The sequence below is a fragment of the Mustela putorius genome, unplaced genomic scaffold, assembly GCF_011764305.1.
Source record: "Mustela putorius furo isolate JIRA1106 unplaced genomic scaffold, ASM1176430v1.1 tig00003862_pilon_pilon_pilon, whole genome shotgun sequence".
Lineage (NCBI taxonomy): Eukaryota > Metazoa > Chordata > Mammalia > Carnivora > Mustelidae > Mustela > Mustela putorius.
Window position 1 is genome coordinate 1,973,404 of NW_025422014.1, and position 27,271 is coordinate 2,000,674.

Below are 27,271 nucleotides of genomic sequence, written 5' to 3' on the forward strand. Positions count from 1 at the left end.
TATAAAATGGGCTAAAATTATCTAAATTTCAAGGAAAATTGTGCTTCTTTGTCACTTGAATATGTAAGCTTAGGACTGTTAGCTATTAAATACTTGTAAGATCATTTATAAAGAAATATTATGTTCACAGTGGTGATGGAGTTATATTTACTCTACTTGATCTACAACCATCCATGGCCTATTTCATAAGGTAAGAATTCCATCCTACACAACCCCTACCCACCCTGCAGCCAGGCAGACTCCCCAGTCTGTATCAGTTTACTACTTATGATTTCTACAGTCAGCATTGCTACTTGCCAACAGAATGGCCCATCCTTTATGCTTCAAAACAGCCCTCTCCAAATCCATTAATTCACTTTCTTTCACTTAGTACTGGTGAGAGAGTGATTTGGGAGCCATTACATGTAACAATCCTACTTGGCTCTATTAGAAAGTTTTTTATAATTAGCTCCTAATATGTATCGGGGAATTCAAGTATCCAATTTAGTACATGTAAGGATAAATATTTGAAAGCCTACAACAACTCTCATTACATTTTTAGAATTACGACCATAAGAAGCTCAGCACATAGAATTATGTCTGAAGTGGTTAGCTTCACAACTCCAGGTTGTGAACCAGACCCTCCACTTGCACCCAGATTAATTAACCGATCCAAGAGCAGCCTGAATTTACAGTGGAAAGTAAGTATTTTACTGCCAAAGTCTCCCGAACATGTCTTAATTTAAAAACATGCTTTCTACTTTCTCCTAAATTTTAAATATGAAATTATGCATGCCTCAATTGACCTATTTCTCTAGCACTTTTCCTTTTTCCATAATCATCTTTCTCTTCTATTTATATCAAGCATCAAGTAAACTGAGAAATGTCTATCATAATTTCAATTAGTAAAAGTTTAAGTGACAACTTCTATAACCTAAATTTATTTATAATTGTAGTTACCAACAAATCTGCCTCTTAATTATTAACTTTCTTTTTTACATAAAGCTTCAAAAACAAAACAATACATAGAATTTGGGTATGCCTTATAGACTAAAAAAATGCATTTTAACTTTTAAATCTGGGTTGCTTTAAAAACAAAATGTAAGCAGATTAATTTTACAATAATTTCAATCACTTTAATTATATAGTATGTATGTACATATACTGTATAAAAACAGAACATCATAATTTTATCTTTCTGACATATTTAGGGCTCCAATGATAATGGTTCCAAAATAAACAGCTTCCTTTTGGAATGGGATGAGGTAAACCATGTTATTTCTTAAAGGCACTTGTTTATAAATGGTTATTAATATTATGATGAATTTTTATATTTGCAGCATTTTATAATATTCTAACATTTTTTCATCTATTACTAAGGGCAAAAGTGAAGGCTTCAAAAGTTGCTATATGGGTACCATGAAACAGCACAAGATCCTTAAATTGAATGCTTCCACAAAATATTCATTCAGACTAGCTGCCAAAAATAACTTTGGATTGAGGTACATTGAGTTATTGCAATATTTAAAAGTCTATGCTTTAACAAGAACCTGAAAATAACTTTTCCATATTAATTTATTTTTCAGTGATTTCAGTGAAATAGCAGTCTTTCATACATCAGGAACTATGCCTCCAACACCTCCACCTCCTAAGCTAAAAGAAGCAGGAATCTGTAATTTGTCATTAGAATGGTGTGCCCCACCTAACCCAAATCCAAATGACAGTCTTACTTATGTACTAGAAATGGAAGAAGCAGGATCTGTAAGTTTTCTTTTCACATGCTTTAATCTTCAACTTCAGTTTTAGGTACATTTTACATGCATCTCATACTGAAAATTTTTAGATTTAATTTCTTTTTTTAAGTTTTTATTTAAATTCCAATTAGTTGGGATACCTGGGTGGCTCAGTTGGTTAAGCATCTGCCTCCTGCTCAGGTCATGATCCCAGGGTCCTGGGATGAAGTCCAGCATCAGGCTACTGAGCCCACTTCTCCTCTGCCTGCCACTCTCCCTGCTTGTGCTCTCTCTCTCTAACAAATGAATAAAATCCTTTAAATAAATAAATTAGTTAATTTCAGTTAGCTAACAGTGTGGTATTAGTTTCAGGTGTATAATTTAGTGACTCAACACTTAAATATAACACCCAATGCTCGTCACAAGTGCACTCCTTAATCGCCATCACCTATTTCACCCATCCCCCTACCCACCTCCCTTCTGGGAACCATCATTTTGTTCTCTACAGTTAAGAATTTATTTCTCAGACTTCCTCCTTTTTCCCTTATGATTAAGCTAATTTCTATTCAATCAAACTGCATGATTCCCATCTCTGTGTTCTAGATGGGACCAATGCTGAGCCAAGGTTAGGTAAGCCAGTACAGGAAGTTCTGAAGGTACTTAAATACTAGAAGATTAGCTAAAAGCAGCAGCAGCCATAACAACACAATAGATACATGGTGAGGTATGTTAGTTCTTCAACTTTGGGCCTATCCCAGATGACCTTACATGGTCACACAGATTCTCTGCACACTGCTAACAGGCCAAACCCTTTCCTCATCTCCCTGGATTCCTGATGTGGGTGGACAAACTGTCTATACTAAAACAAGTCTATACTAAATAGGCTACACGACTTAAAAGGCAGCTGTACATTTTATGTTATTTATATTTTATCACATTTTATACAAAGCAACTAACATTTAGGAAGAGTTCTGTATAATTAATATGCTAAGTGCCTTCATCTACATTATATCATTACATCCTTTTTTAAAAGGAGCCCTTTAAAGTAGAAAGTATCTCCATTTTTTTTAATAGAGAAACTAAGGATCAGAGAGACTAAGGGACTAGCTCAGGACCACCCAGATGGAAAATAAGCTGAAGCTGGAACTTGAATCTAAGCCTAATTCCTAAATTCATTGTCTTTCATTTCCAGGGGTTAGGTTTTAAACCTAAATATAACGGAGAAGACCTCTCATGCACTATAAGAAATCTTCAGAGAAGTACTACATACAAGTTTAGGGTATGTGGCTATAATTTATAAATTTGTATCATATTTTTAATATAAAATTATATTCTTCCTGGAGATGAAAAATGATTTTTACATTTAGTTCTCAGAAATCTTCCGATAACTGGTTTTATAATATTATTTGCAAACTATGCATGTTTTCAAATCACATATTTATTCCCAGTGGTCAACCAAGATATTCTCTTTTACTCAAACAGATCTTTGTCTACAATCTGGAAGGAAGGAGTAACCCCAGTGGAGAAGTAAAATATACTACCTATCCAGATAAGCCTGGATCCCCTAAAACACCATATATAAAGGGAAAAATCTATGCAAACAGAGTAAAAATTGGATGGGGTAATTTTTTTTATTTAAAATGTACCTTTTCTGTCTTAATATAACTGTTGAGAAGAAATCTTTTTCTAATTGCCCTCAGCTTTATAAAATATTCTCTTAAATTACGTGCCTTTGAAATATTTCACCATATAAATGAGTTCAGTTGTAAACGGCATTTTTTATAGTTCTCTATTGAGTTTTCTATTGCTATCTCATTAATTCACATGTGAAAAAAATCACTAAATTTTATATTAGCCCTCAAAAGTTATGGTTATTCCAAGTAAGATTATATCTAATATAGAGGCCACAATTTAAAAGACACATCAATGATAAATGCCAACTTTACAAGAAATTATGTTTTTATAAATCATTTTGCCTCCAAACTGGCAAAATCTACTTCAAGGTACAAATACCTAACATTTTAGTCTCTTCCAAGAACTTTAAAATCTTACTTGACTCATGTCTAATATCAATCTTCTATTAAGTTTCATGTTTGTATTTTTTCTCCATAAAAAATTTAATTTACAAGATAACATTCCAGTGAAAGACTTTTAAGTTTATTTAAGAATAATTTTAATTTTATTTCTCTTTTCAGAACCACCCAAAGATAATGGTGGGACATACATTTCAAGTTACAGTTTAGAAGTTAGTGAAAATTCAGATGGTAAGACATCATGAATTTTTTCAAAGTTAAATTATAAGGTTTTTTAAAAGTTTTAATTGAAATTCCAGTTAGTTAACATGCAGTGTAATATTAGTTTCAGGTGTACAATATAGTGATTCAACACTTCCATACAACACCTGGTGCTCATCACAACTGTGCATCGTGATTTTTTAAAGTTTTTATTTTGAAATAGTTTTAGGCTTATCCAGAGTTGTCAAATACAGTGTAGAGAATTCCTGTATATAATCTTCACTAAGTTTCTCCTAAAATTAATATCTTACATTACCATAGTACAATTATCAAAACCAGGAAATTGGCATTGGTACAATACTATAAACTAATCCAGGACTTACTTGGATTTCTCCAATTTTTAGTAGCATTATGTTTATTTACTGATCTTTTATTTTTTTATGGCTAGTTCTGTAAGGAATACAATAATTTAACTATTGTAAATAGGTAACTGGGACACAGTTAATTTCCAAAATGCTTATTTCTTAGACTATACATGAGAAAATAATGGGACCCATAAAATTTACAAGCTACATGTAGATAAATTAGATAAATTTGCGTTTATCCCTTCAGAGAATTCCTGGAACATAATCTACAATGGAACCACAAAGGAATTTCTATATAATCACCTGCAACCTGGTACTACATATAAACTGAGAGTCTTTTGTACTTCACCTATAGGTCAAAGCCAGGTGAGGAAACAGAGAGGGAAGTGCTTAAATTGCAGATTGAAATGACCTATATTACTAAATGTTTTAAAAAACTGAAATTGAATTTAATATAATCATAAGGTATTTTGTATTTCTCTTAGCCTTCAGATATATTGACTATTCAAACACCTGCACTTTCTCCTGCATCTTGCCATCCTCCACCCTTGAATGGTGAAGCAAAGACCAAAGAAACCAACATCAAATGTGGTGAGGCATCTTGTATGATTTGAAGGACTTCACCTAAATTTCTTGTAACCTCTGATTTTAATTAACTAATGTTATTAAGGGAGAGTAAGTGCAATTTTTACTATAAAATCAAATAATATTTAGAAAACTCTTATTTGGTAATTAAAATCACAATAATTTTTGAGGTATAATTAACATTCAGTGTTATACTAGTTTCAGGTGAACAACATATTGATTCAATAATTCTATGCATTAGTCATGCTCATCACAATAGGTATAATCATCATCTATCACCACACAATGTTATTAAAATATTACTGATTATAGTCCAATACTGTACTTTTCATCTCCGTGACTTACTTATTTTATACCTAAAAGCTTGTACCTCTTAATTCTCTTTATCTATTCTGCCCATCCCTCCACCCACATCTCCCCTGGCAGCCACCAATTTGTCCTCTGTATTTAAAAGCCTAGGGGGTTTTTTTGTTTGTTTTTTGGGGGAGGGCTATTTTGTTTGTTTGGTTTGTTTTTTAGATTCCACGTATAAGTGAAATCATACGGTATTTCTCTGATTCACAACACTTAGTAAATACACTCTAGGTCCATCCATATTGTCATAAATGTTTTAAATGTCGAAACAAATTTAAAAGTTAATTGACAGGGGCACCTGAGTGGCTCAGTCGGTTGGACGGCTGCCTTTGGCCCAGGTCATGGTCCTGGGGTCCTGGGATGGAGTCCCGTGTTGGGCTCCCTGCTCAGTGGGGAGCCTGCTTCTCTCTCTCCCTCTGCTGCTCTACCTGCTTGTATCTCTCGCTCGGTCAAATAAATAAATAAATACAATCTCTTTTTTTAAGTTAATTGACACAAATTAATATGAGTTTTCTGTTACTTTATTAAGTGTTTTGACATTGTGTCTCCTGAAATTATTTTGTATTATTTTAAAGGACCACCCTTAAAATTATTTGCAAATTTTTAAAGTTTATTCTGCACATTTTTGTAGATAATCATCCTAATGAAAACTCTGAAGCACCTGCATATGCCAAAAAGGCAGAAGATAACCAAGATGACAAACAAGGAAACCCTAGTTCCAAAGTGAGATGCATAGTGAGTAAATTAATTTCTGAAGAATCCAGTTTCTGGTTAAAAGTAGTTAATAGTGTAGTTAATAGTGTTGGGAAAGTTATATTGTTCAGATGATCCATTCATGGTTCATTTCACTTTGGATGAATATATGCTTCTATTTCCTGTCAGGACGGGGAGTGACCATAACTGCACAGTAGTTTTGTGTTTTCTTATTTGTTTGTTTATGTTTATTTGTAGTTGGGATCTCACCCACTGAAGTGTGAAACTGCACCAGTCCCAAGCCCTCCTTCTCAATGTGGTATACCTGTGCTAACCTGCAAGGGTCCAACCTGTGTTGTTATTAGTTGGGTGGTATGTTATCAATTTATTTTTATTAATTTTGTTTATATAAGAGCACAGTAATTGGTTTAGTATTGTTTCTTGAAAGTTTACAATTCCCTAAGGAGTCAGAGTTTAGATTAATGCTCCATAAATCTTGGACCATGGTTCTAGAACACACGTAACACCTGATACTAGTACTATTGGAAAGGGTAAGGCAAGAGACACCTGGGGGGCTCAGTCAGTTAAGTGTCTGCCTTTGGATCAGGTCATGATCCCAGGGTCCTGGGTTTGCGTCCTACACCAAGCTCCTCACTCAGTGAGGAGCCTGCTTCTCCCTCTACCTCTCTCTCTCTCTCTCTGACAAATAAATAAATAAAATATTTAAAGAAAAAAAGAAATAAAGGCTAAGACTAGGGGTACCTGAGTGGCTCAGTCGATTGAGGGTCTGACTCAGTTTTGGCTCAAGTTATGATCTCAGGTCCTGAGATCAAGTCCTACATTAGTCTCCATCCTCAGGATAGAATCTTTTTGAGATTCCCCCATCTACCCCCACCCCTGATTTTACCTGCTCTCTAAAATATATAAGTAAATAAAATCTTAAAAAAGAAAAACGAGGGGCCCCTGGGTGGCTCAGTCGTTAAGCATCTGCCTTCAGCTCAGGTCATGATCTCAGGGTCCTGGGATCGAGCCCCACATTGGGTTCCCTGCTCAGCGGTAAGCCTGCTTCTCCCTCTCCCTGACCCCACTTCTGTTCCTTCTCTTGCTCTCTCTCTCTCTGTCGAATAAACAAATATTTTTTTAAATTAATAAATAAATATAAATAAAATACAAATAAAGAAATGGCTAAAACTAGGGGCACCTGGGTGGCTCAGTGGGTTAAAGCCTCTGCCTTCAGCTCAGGTCATGATCCCAGGGTCCTGGGATCGAGCCCCACATCGGGCTCTCTGCTCAGCGGGGAGCCTGCTTCCTCCTCTCTCTCTCTCTGCCTGCCTCTCTGCCTACTTATGATCTCTGTCTGTCAAATAAATAAATAAAATCTTTAACAAAAAAAAAGAAATGGCTAAAACTATGGTAATCCTGCTTTCCAGACTCTTTATTTATAGAGATTAATAAATTTGGAAAACCAAATAAGTGATCATTAGAGAACTAATTTAATTTTTAAAACCAAAACAAGAGATAATAAAATTAAATCAATTTATAGAACTTAGTATTTTTTTAAAGCTTCATTGGGAAATCTCTGGTACTGTTTGTTTACATGTAACTCTACAATATGACACATTAAAAACGTGACTATGAGATAGTGAAGTTTTAAAAAATGTTTTGCATCCATGAGAATAGCTCCCAATTTAAATAAGCTCAAAAAACAAAAAGAAAAAAAGGCCTAGTTATTAAGCCACCTACATATCTTTGAATTTTTCTTCCATTCTTCCCAGAATCTAGTAGCGGGTACTTTAGCATTGACACAAAAGCTTTAGTTTGATAATAATAAATGACAAATCTGATTACAGCACTGTACGAAATCCAGGGAATACTGGAATTCACATTTGATCCTAATAATCAATAGTCATATTAAGCAACATTAATATATCTAAGTTTGTTTTTTTAAGTAATCCATTTGTGAATAATTTTAAAAAATTAAAAATAGGAATTTATCAAATATGTGGGATTAGCCAATCCTTTCTCTTAATTTTATTTGAGCCTTTTAATGTTAGCTGTAGTGCTCTGTTTTATGTTTAATTATTTCTACACTTGTCTCATACCATTTAATAGATTATGGGTTTTGATATTGAAAAAATTATGTTGTAACTCTCCACAATATTTAGAACAATGACAATTTATAGGAAGAACTCAATTTCTGCGTTTGTTGCATCTTTTAGGTTCCTGTGTGTAATGGTGCTGAAATCACTGAATACAGACTTGAGTGGGGACAAAGTGAAGAATCAATGCACTTGATTTATACTGGCCCTTGTCTAAGCTATGAAGTTAGAAGTCTCATTCCTGCAACTACATATTTTTGCAGAGTTCAGGTAATCCTAACAGTTATTCCAATGTAAATAAGACAACAGTTATTAACCTATACTATCTACATCCATAATACTGGCACCAATTCCAGGGTAGTAAATGGAAGGAAGTCACAGACTTCCAAATGTTAAATATTTCTCATGTTCAGCAACATCACTCTGAGTTTCTTCACCTAGCATATAAAGCCCCACATACTCAGGAACCTACTTTTTATTCCAACCTGATCTGCCATTATTTTTTCCACAGTTCTGTTTCCTAATTTACCTTGAACTTTACAATCACCTGAAATGCTTGTTTAAAACACTGACTCTGGCACCTTCACTCAGACCTACCACATCAAAATATCTAATCTAGTGACTTGTTAATATGTAAAATTAAAAAGCACTCAATGTGATAATTATCATCAATTGGGAAAAACTTCAGAAAAATATTTCAAACAAACAAGTCTATTCTACCACCACCCCAAGTATGCCTTGTACATCTGTTCATACCTTAACCATTGCCTATCTTGTCTCATAAAACCTTAGCTGGAAATGATCTCTTCCTCCTCTGAACTACTATAATTTTAAGACACACAACTTTAAGATTTGGGTAGTCAATCCAAATTTGGAATGATTTGATACGTTGTCCCTATAAACTAAAGCCATTGAATTGTAGAAGCCCTAATATGGAAAATACAAGCTCCATCTTCCAGATTGGCTTTCATCATTGGAAGTAATTTTTTAAAAATCTTTTGTCAACTTTTTTGGGTATCTAAAAAAAAAATGACAATATATATTTGTGAGAAGGCCACTGCAATTGTCCAAAAGACAGGTGAGTTTATTAATATTAAAGATGCTACAGTGGGAAGGCTAAGACATTAATGGATTTGAAAGATATTTCAGAGGTAAAAATCAATGGAATGTGATCCTGCCAAGACGGAATGTTCCCATACCTCCCAGGTCCTCCTTCATACAACTTAAAAAAAAGGAACATAACACAACAAACAAGCATAGTTAGACTATGAATTGTGAAAATAAAGAAAAATGTAAAAAGAAAAAGATCCGGTCTCCGTTTGAGCGCGGCCGAAGCGGCTGGCTCGCTTAAGATGAGGTTTCTGCTAGTTCTCCTGGTGGCGGCGGTGGCGGTGATCCGGAGCGATGCCTCAGCCAACCTGGGCGGCGTGCCTAGCAAAAGATTAAAGATGCAGTACGCCACGGGGCCGCTGCTGAAGTTCCAGATTTGTGTTTCCTGAGGTTATAGGCGGGTGTTTGAGGAGTACATGCGGGTTATAAGCCAGCGGTACCCAGACATCCGCATTGAAGGAGAAAATTACCTCCCTCAACCCATATATAGACACATAGCATCTTTCCTGTCAGTCTTCAAACTAGTATTAATAGGCTTAATAATTGTTGGCAAGGATCCTTTTGCTTTCTTTGGCATGCAAGCTCCTAGCATCTGGCAGTGGGGCCAAGAAAATAAGGTCTATGCATGTATGATGGTTTTCTTCTTGAGCAACATGATTGAGAACCAGTGTATGTCAACAGGTGCATTTGAGATAACTTTGAATGATGTGCCTGTGTGGTCTAAGCTGGAATCTGGTCACCTCCCATCCATGCAACAGCTTGTTCAAATTCTTGACAATGAAATGAAGCTTAATGTGCATATGGATTCAATCCCACATCATAGATCATAGCCCCACCTATCAGCACTGAAAACTCTTTTACATTAAGGAATTTTTTGCAAGAGCAGCGTGACTGACATTATGAAGGCCTGTACTGAAGACAGCAAGCTGTTAGTACAGACCAGATGCTTTTTGGCAGGCTCGTTGTACCTCTTGAAAAACCTCAATGCAAGACAGTTTTTCAGTGCTGGCACATTTTGGAATTCTGCACATTCGTGGAGTGCAATAATACTGTATAGCTTTTTTTTCTTCCCCAAATCTACTCAGTTAACAGTTTTTAAAAAATGTAGACATTACCACTTGTACCGTTTTTTTCCTTAGTCATATTTGGAAAAGTAGAAAATGGAGTTACAATTTGACTTTCTTTTCAAAGATGTCTGTTAAATCTGTTGTGATTTTATATGAATTTTCCTTTTTTATAGTTTAAAATTGATCTTTTTGGGAATACAGCTGAAGTTCCCAAATACTTTATAAGAGTATATCAGGCATCTTTAATTTGGTCATTTCCAATTTATAGTTTTCAAAATACTGCAGATTGTGAACAGTGAGATTATGGGGGGAAATCCTATATCCAGAGTACTCTACCAGTTTGTGTGTATGTGCGTGTGTGCGTGTGTGATTACCAGAGAATTACTAAAAGACCAACTGCTTTTTAAATACTGTTAATGTAGTTCAAGTGTCTTGCCTTGACCAATCTAATGAGTTGATTAACTGGGCCTTTATACTTAACTCAATAAAAAACTAAGCAGATGTAAGTTAAAAAGTTTGAATTTATTGCCCAGCGTACCTATTAACATTATATTTAAAAGTTTCTTCCTCAATTTTTGTTTTTGACTTACAGATAATTTCATAAGGAACATGCTTCACTTTTATATACAAATAGTAAGTCACTTACCATTTTTAGGGTAGTTGAAACTCAGTTCCCTTGAAAGATCAGTTAAATCTCTGTACAACATTAATTTTAGGTGAGTAGAGAGTACTTGTTTAGTAATTTAACTTGTTTAACATCATATATCAGAATTTTATTATATTTAAGGAACAAAGTTAGAAAGTTTTTTATTCAGTGAATTTAATATCTTTTCAGAGTTCTAAAAAGATAGTTTTTTTTTTAAAGCAGGAAACTTAAACTGCTGTACTATAAAGGCAATTAGCAAAAATAGGATCGTAATATAGAAAAATAGTCATATATCAGCAATCTTAACATATTTTAGCTTCCATATGGGAATAGAAAAGGTAGATCTAGATTTGTTGCTAGAAATAAAGGGATTTGAGGAAAAATTATGAAACAATTCAACATTTGGTCTACCAAACACTTAGCATAATGGTATACTTCATTTGTCACTGAATATTTGTTGAATTAATGTCTGGTATTCATGATTTTACAGCCTCAAGGTGGAACATACTATAATCTCTAGTTAACAAGAAGGTAGTCTGATAATTCACTGCAGAAAATTGATTTTACGACTTCTCTTTTTAATTAGGACTGCAGAACTATTAACCTAAGTTGATATAGTGGCAAGAGTCAGTAGAGGTTAAGCTGGAAGTTACTTAGAGGTTATTATTCAGGTTTACTATTTTATAAGCCTGGTCAGGCTTAAAGCCTCATTACTTTCATTTGTAGAAGCTCAGAACAAATTATCTGTCTTCTGCACATTGAACACAGTGCTCAGGATGCGTAGGGCCCTTTTTCAGCAGATGGCCATTCCACTAGTGACAAATTGACATTTTGGCGTTTAGACCTTCCATGCTTGAGCCTCGGATGTTCCCATATATCTGACAGGTCAGCCCCAAAAAACTTAAGATTAAATTCTAACATGTTTCATGTTTGTCTTGGCTGAATAACTTGTCTTTTGGAGAATAGCTTTAAGTGGCTTAGACACTGATAAAACTCAGTGTGTTATGTTTTTGACATTCATCTCAATATTGTTTTATCCTTGACCCTATTTAAATCTAGGATTCAGTAGAGTCTAGTGAAAAAGTTAGTGGGAAGCATGAATATAAACAAAAGGGGAAAGTTAAAAAGACACTATTTAGTATTCGTTTTATTATATTTCTAACATTCAGAATTTATTAGTTGCTTACAAATTGGTGTGGCTATGTAGTTTATAAATATTTATGTACTATATTAAGTAGAAGACCATTGAACATTACAGTAGGTTGGCTACTATTATTGGAGTTCTTACCACAGTCGCTGTTGTGGAAGAAATTACTTGTTAGATTAATAAAAAAAATGTTGGCAAAACATGGCTTTATACCTCAGTGTCAAGTTGTGCAAGACAGATAAACGTTTTCAGAATATAAATACATTTTTTATGGCATTAACATTAATGACAGCAGTTGGTCAGCCTTTACCGTTGTCAAAAATATAACAGGATTCCAATAATAATTCTATCTTGTTTTGAATGTTATTAGTTTGGGACCTCGATTGGTTGGCATTTTATCATTGTCATAATTTTAATTCAGTATTTAAAACCAGCCTGCAGAATTTTAAAGCATGGTTTGATGATATTCAACACTGAGGCTTTAAAAAATATCTCTTGAGAGAAACGTGAGGGATTATAAAGTTTAGGGGCTTACTACCATAGCATTGTGACAATAAATCTTACTAAGCTGGTGTAAAAGGAACCCCTCTTTTGTGGAATTAAATCTATGCTAGAGCATTTCACATGAAAAAAGAAAAGAAAAAGATCCTACAGACCTCACAACGTGAAAAACAACACAGTAATGAGCCCCACTGGGTTTTGTTATCACCTGACATTGTCCCAAAAAGGGTATGGGAGAAGCTTCCGCTTCAGAACTACCAACAGAGACTGGAAAAAAACCTTCAAAAAAAAAAAAAAAGCCTATATCCCACCAACAAAATGACTGAGAAAATGCTAGCATAACCACAGAAAATCTCTTAAGTAATGTCACCTTAACACCAGCCAAATGAAATTGAAATCTCAAATAAAAAACCATACACAGGGGTGCCTGGATGGCTCAGTCGTTAAGCAACTGCCTTTGGCTCAGGTTGTGATCCCAGGCTCCTGGGATCAAGCCCCACGTTGGGCTCCCTTCTCGGTGGGAAGCCTGCTTCTCCCTCTCCCACTCCCCTTGCTTGTATTCCCTCTCATCATATCTCTCTCTATGTATCAAATAAATAAAATCTTAAAAAGATAAATAAAACATAAAAAACTACACACATTTCAGCTATTCCCTACCCCAGAAATTCCAACAGGCCGAGTAGGAAGCTAACCATCCAAGCCACCCCAGAAGCAAGGAACATGCTCCAGTATCTCTACCCAGTGGTTTCAGTTCCAGCAGGGCCAAGCACAGAGTTAATCTTCCATTCACTGCCTGGCAAAATCAGGCAGTGCTCTGCTCCCATCCCCTGCCAACTGGTGTTAGTATGGCCAAGCAGGGACCTTATGATCTTCCACACCTCTTTGATGGAAACAGGAAGCAACACTCTAATTCCCCTGAAGGGTTAGTGTTGGCAAAACAAACTTCCACCCTCACCCAGCAGCAATAGATTTGCCAAGATGGTGTGATTCAGGCTAGTTAGCACTCTACTTCCTTCCTATCCCTGTGTCAGTGAAGCTCAATGAGAAGTTTATTTTTTTAATTGAAGTATAGTTTAACTGATGTACAATACTTTTATTATTATGTTCAATTAGCCAGCATATCGTACATCATTAATTTTTGATGTTCTGCTGAACGATTCACTAGTAGCGTATATATATAAAACACCCAGTGCTCATGCCCACACGTGCCGTCCTTAATACCCATCACCCAGTTACCCAATCCCCTGACCCCCTCCCCCCTTCAGTAGCCCTCAGTTTGGTTCCTAGAGTCAAGTCTCTCATGGTTTGTCTCCTTCTCTGATTTCTTCCCATTCAGTTCCCCCTCCCTTCCCCTATGGTCCTCCATGCTATTCCTTATGTTCCATATATGAATGAAACCATATGATAATTATCTTTCTCTGATTGACTTATTTCATTTAGCATAATCCCCCCCAGTTCCATACATATCAATGCAAATGGTAGGTATTCATCCTTCCTGATGGCTGAGTAATATAATATTCCATTGTATATAAGAACCACATCTTCTTTACCCATTCCTCTGTTGAAGGACATCTCAGCTCCTTCCGCAGTTTGGCCATCATGCTGCTATGAACACTGGAGTGCAGGTGCCCCTTCTTTCACCACATCTATATCTTTGGGGTAAATACCTAGTAGTGCAATTGCTGGGCCATTGGTTACCTCTATTTTTAATATCTTGAGGAACTTCCATACTGTTTTCCAGAGTGGCTGTACCAGCTTGCATTCCCATCAACAGTTGTAATAGGGTTCCGGTTTCTCCACATCCTTGCCAACATCTGTTGTTTCCTGTCTAATTATTTTTTTGCCATTCTAACTGGTGTAAGGTGGTATATCGCTGTGGTTTTGATTTTTATTTCCATGATGGCTAGTGATGTTGAACTTTTTTTCATGTATCTGTTACCATTTGTATGTCTTCTTTGGAGAAGTGTCTGTTCATGTCTTCTGCCCATTTCTTGACTATATTATTTGTCTTATGGGGTGTTGAGTTTAAGAAGTTCTTTATAGATCTTGGATACCAGCCCTTTATCTGTAAAGTCACTTGCAAATATCTTCTCCCATTCCGTGGTTCGTCTTTCAATTTCATTGACTGTTTCCTTTGCTCTGCAAAAGCTTTTAATCTTGATGAAGTCCCAAAAGTTCATTCTTGCTTTTGTTTCCCTTGCCTTTAGAAACATGTCTTGAAAGAGGTTGCTGTGGCCAGTGTCAAAGAGATTACTGTCTATGTTCTCCCTAGGATTTTGATGGATTCCTGTCTTCATTCATTTTGAATTTTTGTGTGTGTATGGTGTAAGAGAATGGTCCAGTTTCATTCTTCTGCATGGGGCTGTCCAGTTTTTCCAGCATCATTTATTGAAGAGACTGTCCTTTTTCCATTGGATCTTCTTTTTTGATTTGTCAAAGACTGTGACTACAAAGTTTAGATTTCTGAGGTCTCTATTCTGTTCAACTGATCCACGTGTCTGTTTTTGTGCCAGTAGCAGGCTGTCTTGATGATCACAACTTTGTAATATAGCTTGAAGTCAGGCTGTGATGCCCCAGCTTTGGTTTTCTTTTTCAACAATTCCCTGGCCATTCGGGGTCTTTTCTGGTTCCATCCTCATTTTAGGATTGCTTGTTCCACCTCTGTGAAAAAAGTTGATGGTATTTTTATAGGAATTTCATTGAATGTGTAGCTTGCTCTGGGCAGTATAGACATTTTAACAACGTTTACTCTTCCAATCCATGAGCATGGGATGTTTTTCCATCTCTTTGTGTCTTCCTCAATTTCTTTCATAAGCATTCTGTAGTCTCTAGAGTATAGATCCTTTACCTCTTTGGTTAGGTTTATTCCTAGGTATGTATTATAGTTTTGGGTGCTATTGTAAATGGAATTGATTCTTTAATTTCTCTCTCTTCACTCACATTGTTAGTTTGTAGAAATGCAACTGACTTCTGTGCATTGATTTTGTATCCTGCCACGTTGCTGAATTGTTATCAGTTCTAATAACTTGGGGATGTAGTCATTCACATTTTCCACATAAAGTAACATGTCATCTGTGAAGAGAGAGAGTTTGACTTCTTTGCTAATTTGAATGCCTTTTATTTCTTTTTGTTTGATTGCTGAGGCTAGGACCTCTAGTACTATGTTGAACAAAAGTGGTGAGAGTGGGCATCCCTTTTGTGTTTCTGACCTTAAGGGAAAAGCTCTCAGTTTTTTCCCCATTGTGAATAATATTCACTGTCTGCTTTTCATAGACAGTTTTTATGATATGGAGGTATGTTCCCTTATCCCTATATTTCAAAAAGTTTTAATCAGGAAAGGATGTTGTATTTTGTCAAATGCTTTTTCTGCATCAACTGATAGGATCATAAGGTTCTTGTCTCCTTTTTTATTAACATATAATGTATTATTTGTTTCAGGGGTACAGGTCTGTGAATCATCAGGCATACACAATTCACACCTTTCACCATAGTACATACCCTCCCCAATGTCCATAACCCAGACACCCTATCCCTCCCCCTACCCCCCAGCAACCCTCAGTTTGTTTCCTGAGATTAAGAGTCTCTTATGGTTTTTCTCCCTCCCCGGTCACATCTTGTTTCATTTTTCCCTCCCTTCCCACCATGACCCCCTACCCTGCCTATCAAATTCCTCATATCAAAGAGATCAGATGATAATTGTCTTTCACTGATTGACTTATTCTTGTCCCTTCTTTGTTAATGTGATCTATCACATTGACTGACTGATTTGCAAATGTTAACCACCCTTACATCCCAGGAATAAACCCCACCTGGTCATGTAAAATAATCCTTTTAATATATCGTTGGATCCTATTGGTTGGATCTTATGTATTTTGGAATCTGTGTTCATCATGGGTATTAGTACATAAACATCCTTTTTGATGGGGTCTTTGTCTGCTGGGGATCAAGGTAATACTGGCCTCATAGCACAAGTTTGGAAGTTTTCCTTCTATTTCCATTTTTTTTGGAACAGCTTCAGTAGAATAGGTATGATTTCCTTAAATGTTTGGTAGAATTCCCCTGGGAAGCCATCTGGCCCTGGAGTATGGCTTTTGGGGAGGTCTTTGGTTACTGCTTCAATTTGGTTACTGGTTATTGGTCCATTCAGATTGTCTATTTCTTCCTGTTTCAGTCTTAGTAGTTTATAAGTTTCCAGAAAGGCATCCATTTCTTCCAAACTGCTTAATTTGTTGGCATATAGTTGCTGGTAATAATTTCTAATAATTGTTTCTATTTCCTTGGTGTTAGTTATGATATTTTCCATTTCATTCATGATTTTGATTTGGGCCCTTTCCCTTTACTTTTGGGTAAATCCAGCCAGAGGTTTAATGATCTTTTTAATTCTTAACTATTGAAATATATTAATTTAGTGTCATCATATTGCCTATAAAGTCCCTGTTTCTATAGATTCTTTCTTTAAATTTCTGGTCTATATTGCTCTTGGGGTCTTTCTTCTTCTATAGAGTCCCCCTTATTTCTTGAAGGGATGGCTTGATGGTAACATATTCTTTCCGTTTCTTCCAGTCCTGGAAGCTCTTTATCTCTCCCTCCATTCTGAATGACAGCCTTTCTGGATCAAGTATCCTTGGCTGCATGTTCTTCTCATTTAGTATGTCTTTCCAGCCCTTTCTTGCTTGCCAGGTCTCTGCATATAGGTCTGATGTTATTCTGGTGTTCTTCCCTCCATATGCAAGAAATCTTTTCCTCCTAACTGCTCTCAGGATAGCTTCCCTGGCTCTAAGATTTGCAAGTTTCACTATGATATGCCAGAGTGTTCGTCTATTTTTATTGATCTTGGGAGGAGGTCCTCTCTTCTTCTTGGACATGAATGCTTGTTTCCTTCCCCAGATTAGGGAAATTCTCATCTATCATTTGCTAAAATATATATTCTAGTCTTCTCTCTCTCCACCCCTCAGGAATCCCAATAATTCTAACCTTGGAATGCTTCATGGTGTCATTGATCTCTCTAAGTCTGTTCTCATGGGTTTCTAGCTGCCTATCCCTATCCTCCTCAGCTTCCTTCCTTTCTATCAGCTTATCTTCTAGATCACTGATTCATTGTTCTGCCTCATTTACCCTGGCTGTTAAAGAGTATCCAGTTTAGACTGCATCTCATTCATAGCATTTTTAAGTTCAGTCTGATTAGATATCATTTCTGCCCTTAGAGAGTCTATATTGTCACTAGTGCTCTTCTCAAACCTAGCTATTGACTTCATAATTGTTACCCTGAAGTCCATCTCTGACATCTCACTTATATCCTTATCCATTAGCTCTGTGGCAGAGGACATTGTCTCTGGTTCGTTTCTTTGTTGGGAGTTCCTCCTCCTAGACATTCTGTTGAGGGGTGGTTGAGGGAATATACAGAGTCCAAAATATCAACCATGACCCAAGCAAAATGCACCTGTGAAGAAATCCAGTGGTCAAAATCTATCACTGATATGCCACCAAAGCCAAGATGATCCAAAACAAGAAAAAGAAAGAAACAAGGGGGAAAAAAGAGGGGGGCAGGGAGAGAGATTATAATCTCTCAGTGTGGACACAGCAGGGTGATCTGCCTTTTCCTACTTGAGTTTTGGTCTGTGTGTTAAAAGACACTATATCCCACTATATATTTCTGATTTCTATATCCCACTATATATATATAGATATGTATATCTATATATATATCTGATTTAATATATAATATATATTTTATATTTAAATTTCTGATTTCTTTGCTATATATATATGTGTGTGTATGTATACACACACACACACACACACACACACATATATATATATATATATATATATATATATATATATATATATATATCAAGATAAAACAGGCTAGTATGGGGTATAAATCTATAAAACATGTATGTGAAAAAGAAAATGAAAGTTAAAAATGGCTTTAAAACATAGGTTGGGAAATATGAAGCTATTTGAAAAAGGAGCAGGGATTTAAAAAAAAAGAAAAGAAAATGAATAAGAAACTAAAAAATGAATGTAAATTTTTAGCCTTAAGTATAAGTGAGTCATGAGGGAACACCTGGAGTTGCCTATATTATTTTCCCCTGGCACTGGAGTTTTATTGTCCTGTGGGAAAGAAGTTTAAGCTTATTCACCTGTTCTTCCAGTCTGTCTTCTAGGGGAAGGTCCTGCTACTTGGCTTCTCAGGCGCCTTTGCCTGGGTAGAGTAGTCCCACATCTTATAAGGGGGATGGGCTTAATGTGAGCTATTGGCTGCATGGCTTTTTTTCCCTGCCATCTTTCTGCTTCTCTTTAGAGGGTCAGAGCTAACATGGCCCTGCAGGAATCTCCAGCCCAGAGCCACAATGTCGGGGTCCACACCCATCAACAGATCCTCCAGTTCAATCTGTTTCCACCTCTGCCTGTACCAAACTCCACAGACTCCCGCATCTTCTGGAGGAGGGGACTGCTGTGTTGTTTCTCAAATGTCTTCGCCCCAGGTGTAATTGCATTACACTTGCCTGGGGCCAGGATAAGTAATCTGCTCCCTGTGCAGAGAGCAAAATCTTGGACTTTTGTGCCCTGAAGGGTTTCCATGCAACTTTAGAGGATGAGAATGAAAATGGCACCCTCCCAATCTCTGGCCCTGGAGGAGCTAAGAGCTCAAGGCCCCACTCCTCTGTGAGTCAATAGAGAAAAGCAATCAATCACTCCTGTCACTCCTAGGCTCCCTAGTCTCCAGCTCACAGTGTTCACCTGGCTTGTGACTGAGCATTTCTATCTCTGGCACAAGACCCTGTTTGGAGTCCCCAAACCCAGCAGATTCCTGCTGCACACTCCTGCACTACTCCTCCCAGGGGAGGAAGGGCACTCTTCCCAGTTCTGCCACTTGTGGGATCCCTGCTTGAAGAGCAGTAGCCCGACTGTGCCACAGATCACAGTTTATGGCAATCTGAGCTGAGAGGCCACTCCTGGGCTCACTCTTTGTGGCCAGCTTCCCTGCTACAATACCTGGGAGTCTTGTCACACTCAGGCACCACTGGTCTTCCTATAACCCTGAGGATCCTGAGACCACACTTCCAGGTGAGGGTTCCACCTCCCACTTAGCTACCTAAGCAACGTCCCCTCACTGGAGCAGATTTCTAAAAGCTCCAATTTTGTGCTGCTCTGTTCCCTCACTTGCGGGTAGCCAGCCAATGGAGGCTCCCTTCCCCTGTGGTCTATCTTCCCATATATCGCCTCAGATTCACTTCTCCACACCTCCTACCTTGTGGCAAATGGTCGCTTGTCTATTTGTACAGTTGCAGCTATTTTCTTCAGTCTCCAATTGAGTTCACAGGTGTTCAGAATGGTTTGATAGCTATCTACCTGAATTCCTGGGACCAGACAAAATTAAAGTCTCCTACTCTTCTGCCATCTTGGACTCCTCCCCCACAGTGAGAAGTTTAACCTACATTTCCACCTAAAAGCACTGAGACTGAATGAAGGCATGGGAAACGGGTCTAGGCAACACTGAGGTCCCTCCTTTACTTGCTGTCAGCAGGGTCCACTGAGGAGCTCAGCCTCCATCTCTAATCAGCATCAAAGAGGAAAATCTAGGTGGTGATAGGCTATGCTACTTGGTACCCCACTCCCCCACTCTGTTCTCCTGATGTCATTAAGATGCAACTGGGAACTAAGCTTCCACCTCCAAGTTCTCCATTTACCCCTTCATGATATCATCAGGGACAAGTGACAAGCTGAGCTTCGACCCAGAGGGACAGTGATATGGTGAAGATAGCTGGCCTACTTCTGCTGGAAAAGTTTCAAAAGTGCGTAGACAGGAGATAAACTTCTACCCTATCCAATCTTTGCTCTATACCTCTAAGGGATACTGTCACTACAATAATGATTAAGTATGATCCATACCCTCATAACATGATATTCAAAATGTCCAAACTAATCATTTGTCATAATGAAGACCATGGAAATCAGAACATGAATGATGAAAACAATCAAAAACAATTCATTTGTAATAAATCATAAGTTTCAATTATAAATAATCGATATTGATGTGTTGTATCACATTGACTGATTTGCGGATGTTGAACCAACCTTGCAGCCCTGGAATAAATCCCACTTGGTCGTGGTGAATAATCTTTTTAATGTACTGTTGAATCCTATTGGCTAGTATTTTGTTGAGTATTTTCGCATCTGTGTTCATCAAGGATATCGGTCTATAGCTCTCTTTTTTGGTGGGATCCTTGTCTGGTTTTGGGATCAAGGTGATGCTGGCCTCATAAAATGAGTTTGGAAGTTTTCCTTCCATTTCTATTTTTTGGAACAGTTTCAGGAGAATAGGAATTAGTTCTTCTTTAAATGTTTGGTAGAATTCCCCCGGGAAGCCGTCTGGCCCTGGGCTTTTGTTTGTTTGGAGATTTTTAATGACTGTTTCAATCTCCTTACTGGTTATGGGTCTGTTCAGGCTTTCTATTTCTTCCTGGTTCAGTTGTGGTAGTTTATATGTTTCTAGGAATGCATCCATTTCTTCCAGATTGTCAAATTTATTGCCGTAGAGTTGCTCATAGTATTTTCTTATAATAGTTTGTATTTCTTTGGTGTTAGTTGTGATCTCTCCTCTTTCATTCATGATTTTATTTATTTGGGTCCTTTCTCTTTTCTTTTTGATAAGTCGGGCCAGGGGTTTATCAATTTTATTAATTCTTTCAAAGAACCAGCTCCTAGTTTCGTTGATTTGTTCTATTGTTTTTTTTTGGTTTCTATTTCATTGATTTCTGCTCTGATCTTTATGATTTCTCTTCTCCTGCTGGGCTTAGGGTTTCTTTCTTGTTCTTTCTCCAGCTCCTTTAGGTGTAGGGTTAGGTTGTGTACCTGAGACCTTTCTTGTTTCTTGAGAAAGGCTTGTACCGCTATATATTTTCCTCTCAGGACTGCCTTTGTTGTGTCCCACAGATTTTGAACCGTTGTATTTTCATTATCATTTGTTTCCATGATTTTTTTCAATTCTTCTTTAATTTCCCAGTTGACCCATTCATTCTTTAGAAGGATGCTGTTTAGTCTCCATGTATTTGGGTTCTTTCCAAACTTCCTTTTGTGGTTGAGTTCTAGCTTTAGAGCATTGTGGTCTGAAAATATGCAGGGAATGATCCCAATCTTTTGATACCGGTTGAGTCCTGATTTAGGACCGAGGATGTGATCCATCAATAAAAGAAAGAACAAGAACCATATGATACTCTCAATAGATGCTGAAAAAGCATTTGACAAAGTACAACATCCCTTCCTGATCAAAACTCTTCAAAGTGTAGGGATAGAGGGCACATACCTCAATATCATCAAAGCCATCTATGAAAAACCCACCGCAAATATCATTCTCAATGGAGAAAAACTGAAAGCTTTTCCGCTAAGGTCAGGAACACGGCAGGGATGTCCATTATCACCACTGCTATTCAACATAGTACTAGAGGTCCTAGCCTCAGCAATCAGACAACAAAAGGAAATTAAAGGCATCCAAATCGGCAAAGAAGAAGTCAAATTATCACTCTTCACAGATGATATGATACTATATGTGGAAAACCCAAAAGACTCCACTCCAAAACTGCTAGAACTTATACAGGAATTCAGTAAAGTGTCAGGATATAAAATCATGCAATGCACAGAAATCAGTTGCATTTCTCTACACCAACAGCAAGACAGAAGAAAGAGATATTAAGGAGTCAATCCCATTTACAATTGCATCCAAAACCATAAGATACCTAGGAATAAACCTAACCAAAGAGACACAGAATCTATACTCAGAAAACTATAAAGTACTCATGAAAGAAATTGAGGAAGACACAAAGAAATGGAAAAATGTTCCATGCTCCTGGATTGGAAGAATAAATATTGTGAAAATGTCTATGCTACCTAAAGCAATCTACACATTTAATGCAATTCCTATCAAAGTACCATCCATCTTTTTCAAAGAAATGGAACAAATAATTCTAAAATTTATATGGAACCAGAAAAGACCTCGAATAGCCAAAGGGATATTGAAAAAGAAAGCCAACGTTGGTGGCATCACAATTCCGGACTTCAAGCTCTATTACAAAGCTGTCATCATCAAGACAACATGGTACTGGCACAAAAACAGACACATAGATCAATGGAACAGAATAGAGAGCCCAGAAATAGACCCTCAAATCTATGGTCAACTAATCTTCGACAAAGCAGAAAGAATGTCCAATGGAAAAAAGACAGCCTTTTCAATAAATGGTGCTGGGAAAATTGGACAGCCACATGCAGAAAAATGAAATTGGACCATTTCCTTACACCACACACAAAAATAGACTCAAAATGGATGAAGGACCTCAATGTACGAAAGGAATCGATCAAAATCCTTGAGGAGAACACGGGCAGCAACCTCTTCGACCTCTGCCGCAGCAATATCTTCCTAGGAACAACGCAAAAGGCAAGGGAAGCAAGGGAAAAAATGAACTACTGGGATTTCATCAAGATCAAAAGCTTTTGCACAGCAAAGGAAACAGTTAACAAAATCAAAAGACAACTGACAGAATGGGAGAAGATATTTGCAAACGACATATCAGATAAAGGACTAGTGTCCAGAATCTATAAAGAACTTAGCAAACTCAACACCCAAAGAACAAATAATCCAATCAAGAAATGGGCAGAAGACATGAACAGACATTTCTGCAAAGAAGACATCCAGATGGCGAACAGACACATGAAAAAGTGCTCCATATCACTCGGCATCAGGGAAATACAAATCAAAACCACAATGAGATATCACCTCACACCAGTCAGAATGGCTAAAATCAACAAGTCAGGAAATGACAGATGCTGGCGAGGATGCGGAGAAAGGGGAACCCTCCTACACTGTTGGTGGGAATGCAAGCTGGTGCAGCCACTCTGGAAAACAGCATGGAGGTTCCTCAAAATGTTGAAAATAGAACTGCCCTATGACCCAGCAATTGCACTATTGGGTATTTACCCTAAAGATACAAATGTAGTGATCCAAAGGGACACATGCACCCGAATGTTTATAGCAGCAATGTCCACAATAGCCAAACTATGGAAAGAACCTAGATGTCCATCAACAGATGAATGGATCAAGAAGATGTGGTATATATACACAATGGAATACTATGCAGCCATCAAAAGAAATGAAATCTTGCCATTTGCAACAACATGGATGGAACTAGAGCGTATCATGCTTAGCGAAATAAGTCAAGCAGAGAAAGACAACTATCATATGATCTCCCTGATATGAGGAAGTGGTGATGCAACATGGAGGCTTAAGTGTTTAGAAGAAGAATAAATGAAACAAGATGGGATTGGGAGGGAGACAAACCATAAGTGACTCTTAATCTCACAAAACAAACTGAGGGTTGCCGGGGGGAGGGGGTTTGGGAGAAGGGGGTGGGATTATGGACATTGGGGAGGGTATGTGCTTTGGTGAGTGCTGTGAAGTGTGTAAACCTGGTGATTCACAGACCTGTACCCCTGGGGATAAAAATATATGTTTATAAAAAATAAATAAAAAAAAATAAATAAATAATCGATAATAACTTATCACAATTTATAATTTATAATAATAAATCATAAGTTTCAATTATAAATCAAAGAACCAAAAGGAAATTATAGAACTGAAATATACAATAAACAAATATAAACAAAATAACAAAAAAAAAATAAAACCCTCCTGGATGGGTTCAATAGTAGAGTGATGATACAAGACAGAATCAGTGAACCTGAAGACAAATTAATAAAATTTTAATACAGATTAAGTAACAGAAATGATTTCAAAAGAAAAAGGTGAACAAAGTTTCAGGGACATATGGAACAATAATAGACAAGCTGATGTTCATATCATTAAATTCCCAGAAGGAGAGAAGAAAAAGAGTGGAAATGAAAAATTGTCCAAAGAAACGATAAAAACTTCCCAATTTGGGGAAAAACATAAACCAAACAATTTAAAGAACTGAGAAAATCTAAAATAGGACAAATCTGAAAAATCTACACTACCAAAATACATCATAATTAAACTTCTGAAAATAAAAAACAAATTAAAAAATATTGAAATCACCCAGAGAGAAATGGTACATCACTTATATAGGTAAAAATCAACTCAAAAGACAAATATATCTCTTTTGAGACCATAGAGGCCAGAAATAAGTGGCACAACATTTTTCAAGTACTGAAAGGAATTGTCAACTGCACATTATATTCAGTAAAATTATTCTTCAGAAATGAAAAGAAAATAAAGACATCCTCAGATACAGGAAAGCTAAGAATTTGTTGCCAGTAAAACTCCCAATAAAAACTGGATATAGAAAGCACTTTTTTGGAAAAAAAAAAAGGAAATGATAACAAAAGAAGTCTTAGAACTTCAGAGAAGAAGTGACATTGGGGTTCTGGTCCAAGATGGTGACTCCTGAACTCATCTGCCACAGACACACTGAAAGCACAGTTAAACATGGAACAATTTCCTCTGAAAGGAACCCAGAAATTAGCTGAGGGACTTGTAAACACCAGAAAAATGAGAGAAAAACCACATAAAATGGGTAAGAAAAGCTGAGATATACTCTCAGTATAATTTCCATATACAGCACAATGGGGAGGAAACACAAATGCAGGTTTTTCTCTGAGGAGTGAGGAATTTGGATCCACCATCTAGCATGCCAAGTTTGAAAACTTCCACCTAATGGGCAGGTCCCTAAAATACCTAGCTCTGAAAGCAAATGAGGTATACAGCCACGAGACCCACAACACTGTACCAAACAAAGAAACAGTCTTAATGGGCTTTCTAGGAATCAGACTGGCTATCCTCTCAGGTCTCAATGCAGATCCCAGCCTTTCCCTGAAAAATGCCTTTTTGAATATTTTTAAAGCTGCAACCTGAGGGCAGGTCTCCTAATTTAGCACACATCTAAATGATAACTATAATCTCCATATGCCATACTCCAGGTCACTAGTATCTCCTTGAAAGGAGCTTGTGCGCATGTATGGCACCCCAGCATTATGGCTGCCACCCAGAGGATGCAACAATTGATTTCCTGCGACTGGTGGCCAGTGAAGCTTGCATTTATAGGTTTCAGAGTACTGTAGCAAAAAAAGGAACACTTTTTGACTGGCTATAATCCCAGGGCCCAGTACAGAGGCACAAGCCAGAAACACCCATATCCCAGTCTTTCCCTGAGTCTGTTTTGCACATCTTACAAGCTGCAGCTGAGGGTCCACCTTGAAATGAGGTGCTGAGTATTATCCTACCCTTTGGGAAATTGACAGAACCTATAATACACACACAAGACAGAAAGAGAGAGGAATCTAAGGATACCACTATAGAAAATTATCAAATCACAAAAAGCAAGAGAAGAAATCTCTAGTTTATTTTAGCACTTTCTTTTTCCTTATTGTAGAGATTTATCACTATGAACTTCCCTCTTAGAACTGTTTTTGCTGCATTCCATTAAGTTTTGGTATATTGTATTTGTATTTTCATTTGTCTCAAGATTTTTTTATTTCTCTGTTGATTTCTTATTTGATCCATTGACTATTCAGTAGCATGTTTAGTGTCTCCAGATATTTGTGAATTTTCTAGTTTTCTTCTTCATAATTAATTTCTAGTTCATGGCATTGTGGCTGAAAAAGATGCTTGATATCATTGCAATCTTCTTAAATTTATTAAGGCTTTTTTTGTGACATAACATATGATCTATCCTGGAAAGTATTCCATATGCACTTGGGAAGAATGTGTATGCTGCTGTTGGATGGAATGTTCTATAAATATCTGTTGAGGGGCACCTGGTGACTCAGTGGGTTAAGCCTCTGCCTTCAGCTCAGGTCATGATCTTGGGGTCTTGGGATCTAGCCCTACATTGGGCCCAGTATAGAGGCACAAGTCAGTAACACCCATATCCCAGTCTTTCCCTGAGTCTGTTTTGCACATCTTATAAGCTGCAGCTGAGGGTCCACCTTGAAATGAGGTGCTATTATCCTACCCTTTGGGAAACTGACAGATACTGGCATACCTTCAACCACCGGAACCACTAAGAACAAAGAAACTAGCTTGCACAATCACTAAGGCTTGAGAGAAAACTAAGAGCTAGGACCAGGCCAAATGATAATGTTCATCTTCTACACAAGGCTACTCCTTCAAGACTGTGAGAGAGGTAGATGTTTTATCTGATGCATAGAAAGGTAAAATGAAAGAATCAGAGAATATTTTCCAAGCAAAAGAATAAGATAAACCTCCAGAAACAGCCTTTAATAAAGTGGAGATAAGAGATTTACCTGATAAGGAGTTCAAAATCGTGGTCATAAAGATACTCACCAGGGTCAGGTAAACAATGAATAATTTGTATAATAGGCATATATTCATTTCTTCTACCTTTTCAACTTGGCATTTACAATTGTTCATAGTACTCTCTTATGGTGTTTTGTATTGGATTGGAAGAATTGACATTGTTAAAATATCTGTAACTATCACAGAATCTACAGATTCAATGCAACCCCTATAAAAATTCTAGTAACATTTGTCACATTAATAAAACAAACTATTCTAAAATTTTTATGGAATGACAGAAGACTCCAAATAGCCAAAGAAACCCTGACAAAGAAAAAATGAAAGGCATAACACTTCCTCCTTTCAAACTGCACTACAATGCTAGTAATCTAAACGCTATGGTATTAGCACAAAAACAAATACATAAATCAATGGAACAAAATAGGGATCCCAGAAATAAATAGGACATATGGTCAATGAATTTAT

The 27,271-nt window shown here is 37.0% G+C and overlaps 2 protein-coding genes across 2 annotated transcripts in view; both read left to right on the forward strand.

Moving 5' to 3' along the window:
* The window catches only part of LOC101676297 (fibronectin type III domain containing protein 3C1-like), a 55,646-nt gene that overhangs the window by 12,525 nt on the left and 15,850 nt on the right, over positions 1-27,271 (forward strand). The window contains exons 10-22 of the mRNA XM_013048168.2: positions 131-190; positions 542-680; positions 1,191-1,244; positions 1,360-1,481; positions 1,566-1,740; positions 2,905-2,991; positions 3,195-3,333; positions 3,908-3,976; positions 4,559-4,677; positions 4,797-4,902; positions 5,882-5,985; positions 6,202-6,315; positions 8,163-8,312. Of these exons, the coding sequence (XP_012903622.1) occupies positions 131-190; positions 542-680; positions 1,191-1,244; positions 1,360-1,481; positions 1,566-1,740; positions 2,905-2,991; positions 3,195-3,333; positions 3,908-3,976; positions 4,559-4,677; positions 4,797-4,902; positions 5,882-5,985; positions 6,202-6,315; positions 8,163-8,312 (1,438 nt within the window). The remainder of the gene's footprint in view (positions 1-130; positions 191-541; positions 681-1,190; positions 1,245-1,359; positions 1,482-1,565; positions 1,741-2,904; positions 2,992-3,194; positions 3,334-3,907; positions 3,977-4,558; positions 4,678-4,796; positions 4,903-5,881; positions 5,986-6,201; positions 6,316-8,162; positions 8,313-27,271) is intronic.
* Positions 9,356-10,733, forward strand: LOC123387818 (thioredoxin reductase-like selenoprotein T). Its single transcript, XM_045066213.1, has one exon. It carries the CDS (start codon positions 9,395-9,397, stop codon positions 9,980-9,982), a length of 588 nt encoding a protein of 195 aa, XP_044922148.1. The 5' UTR covers positions 9,356-9,394; the 3' UTR covers positions 9,983-10,733.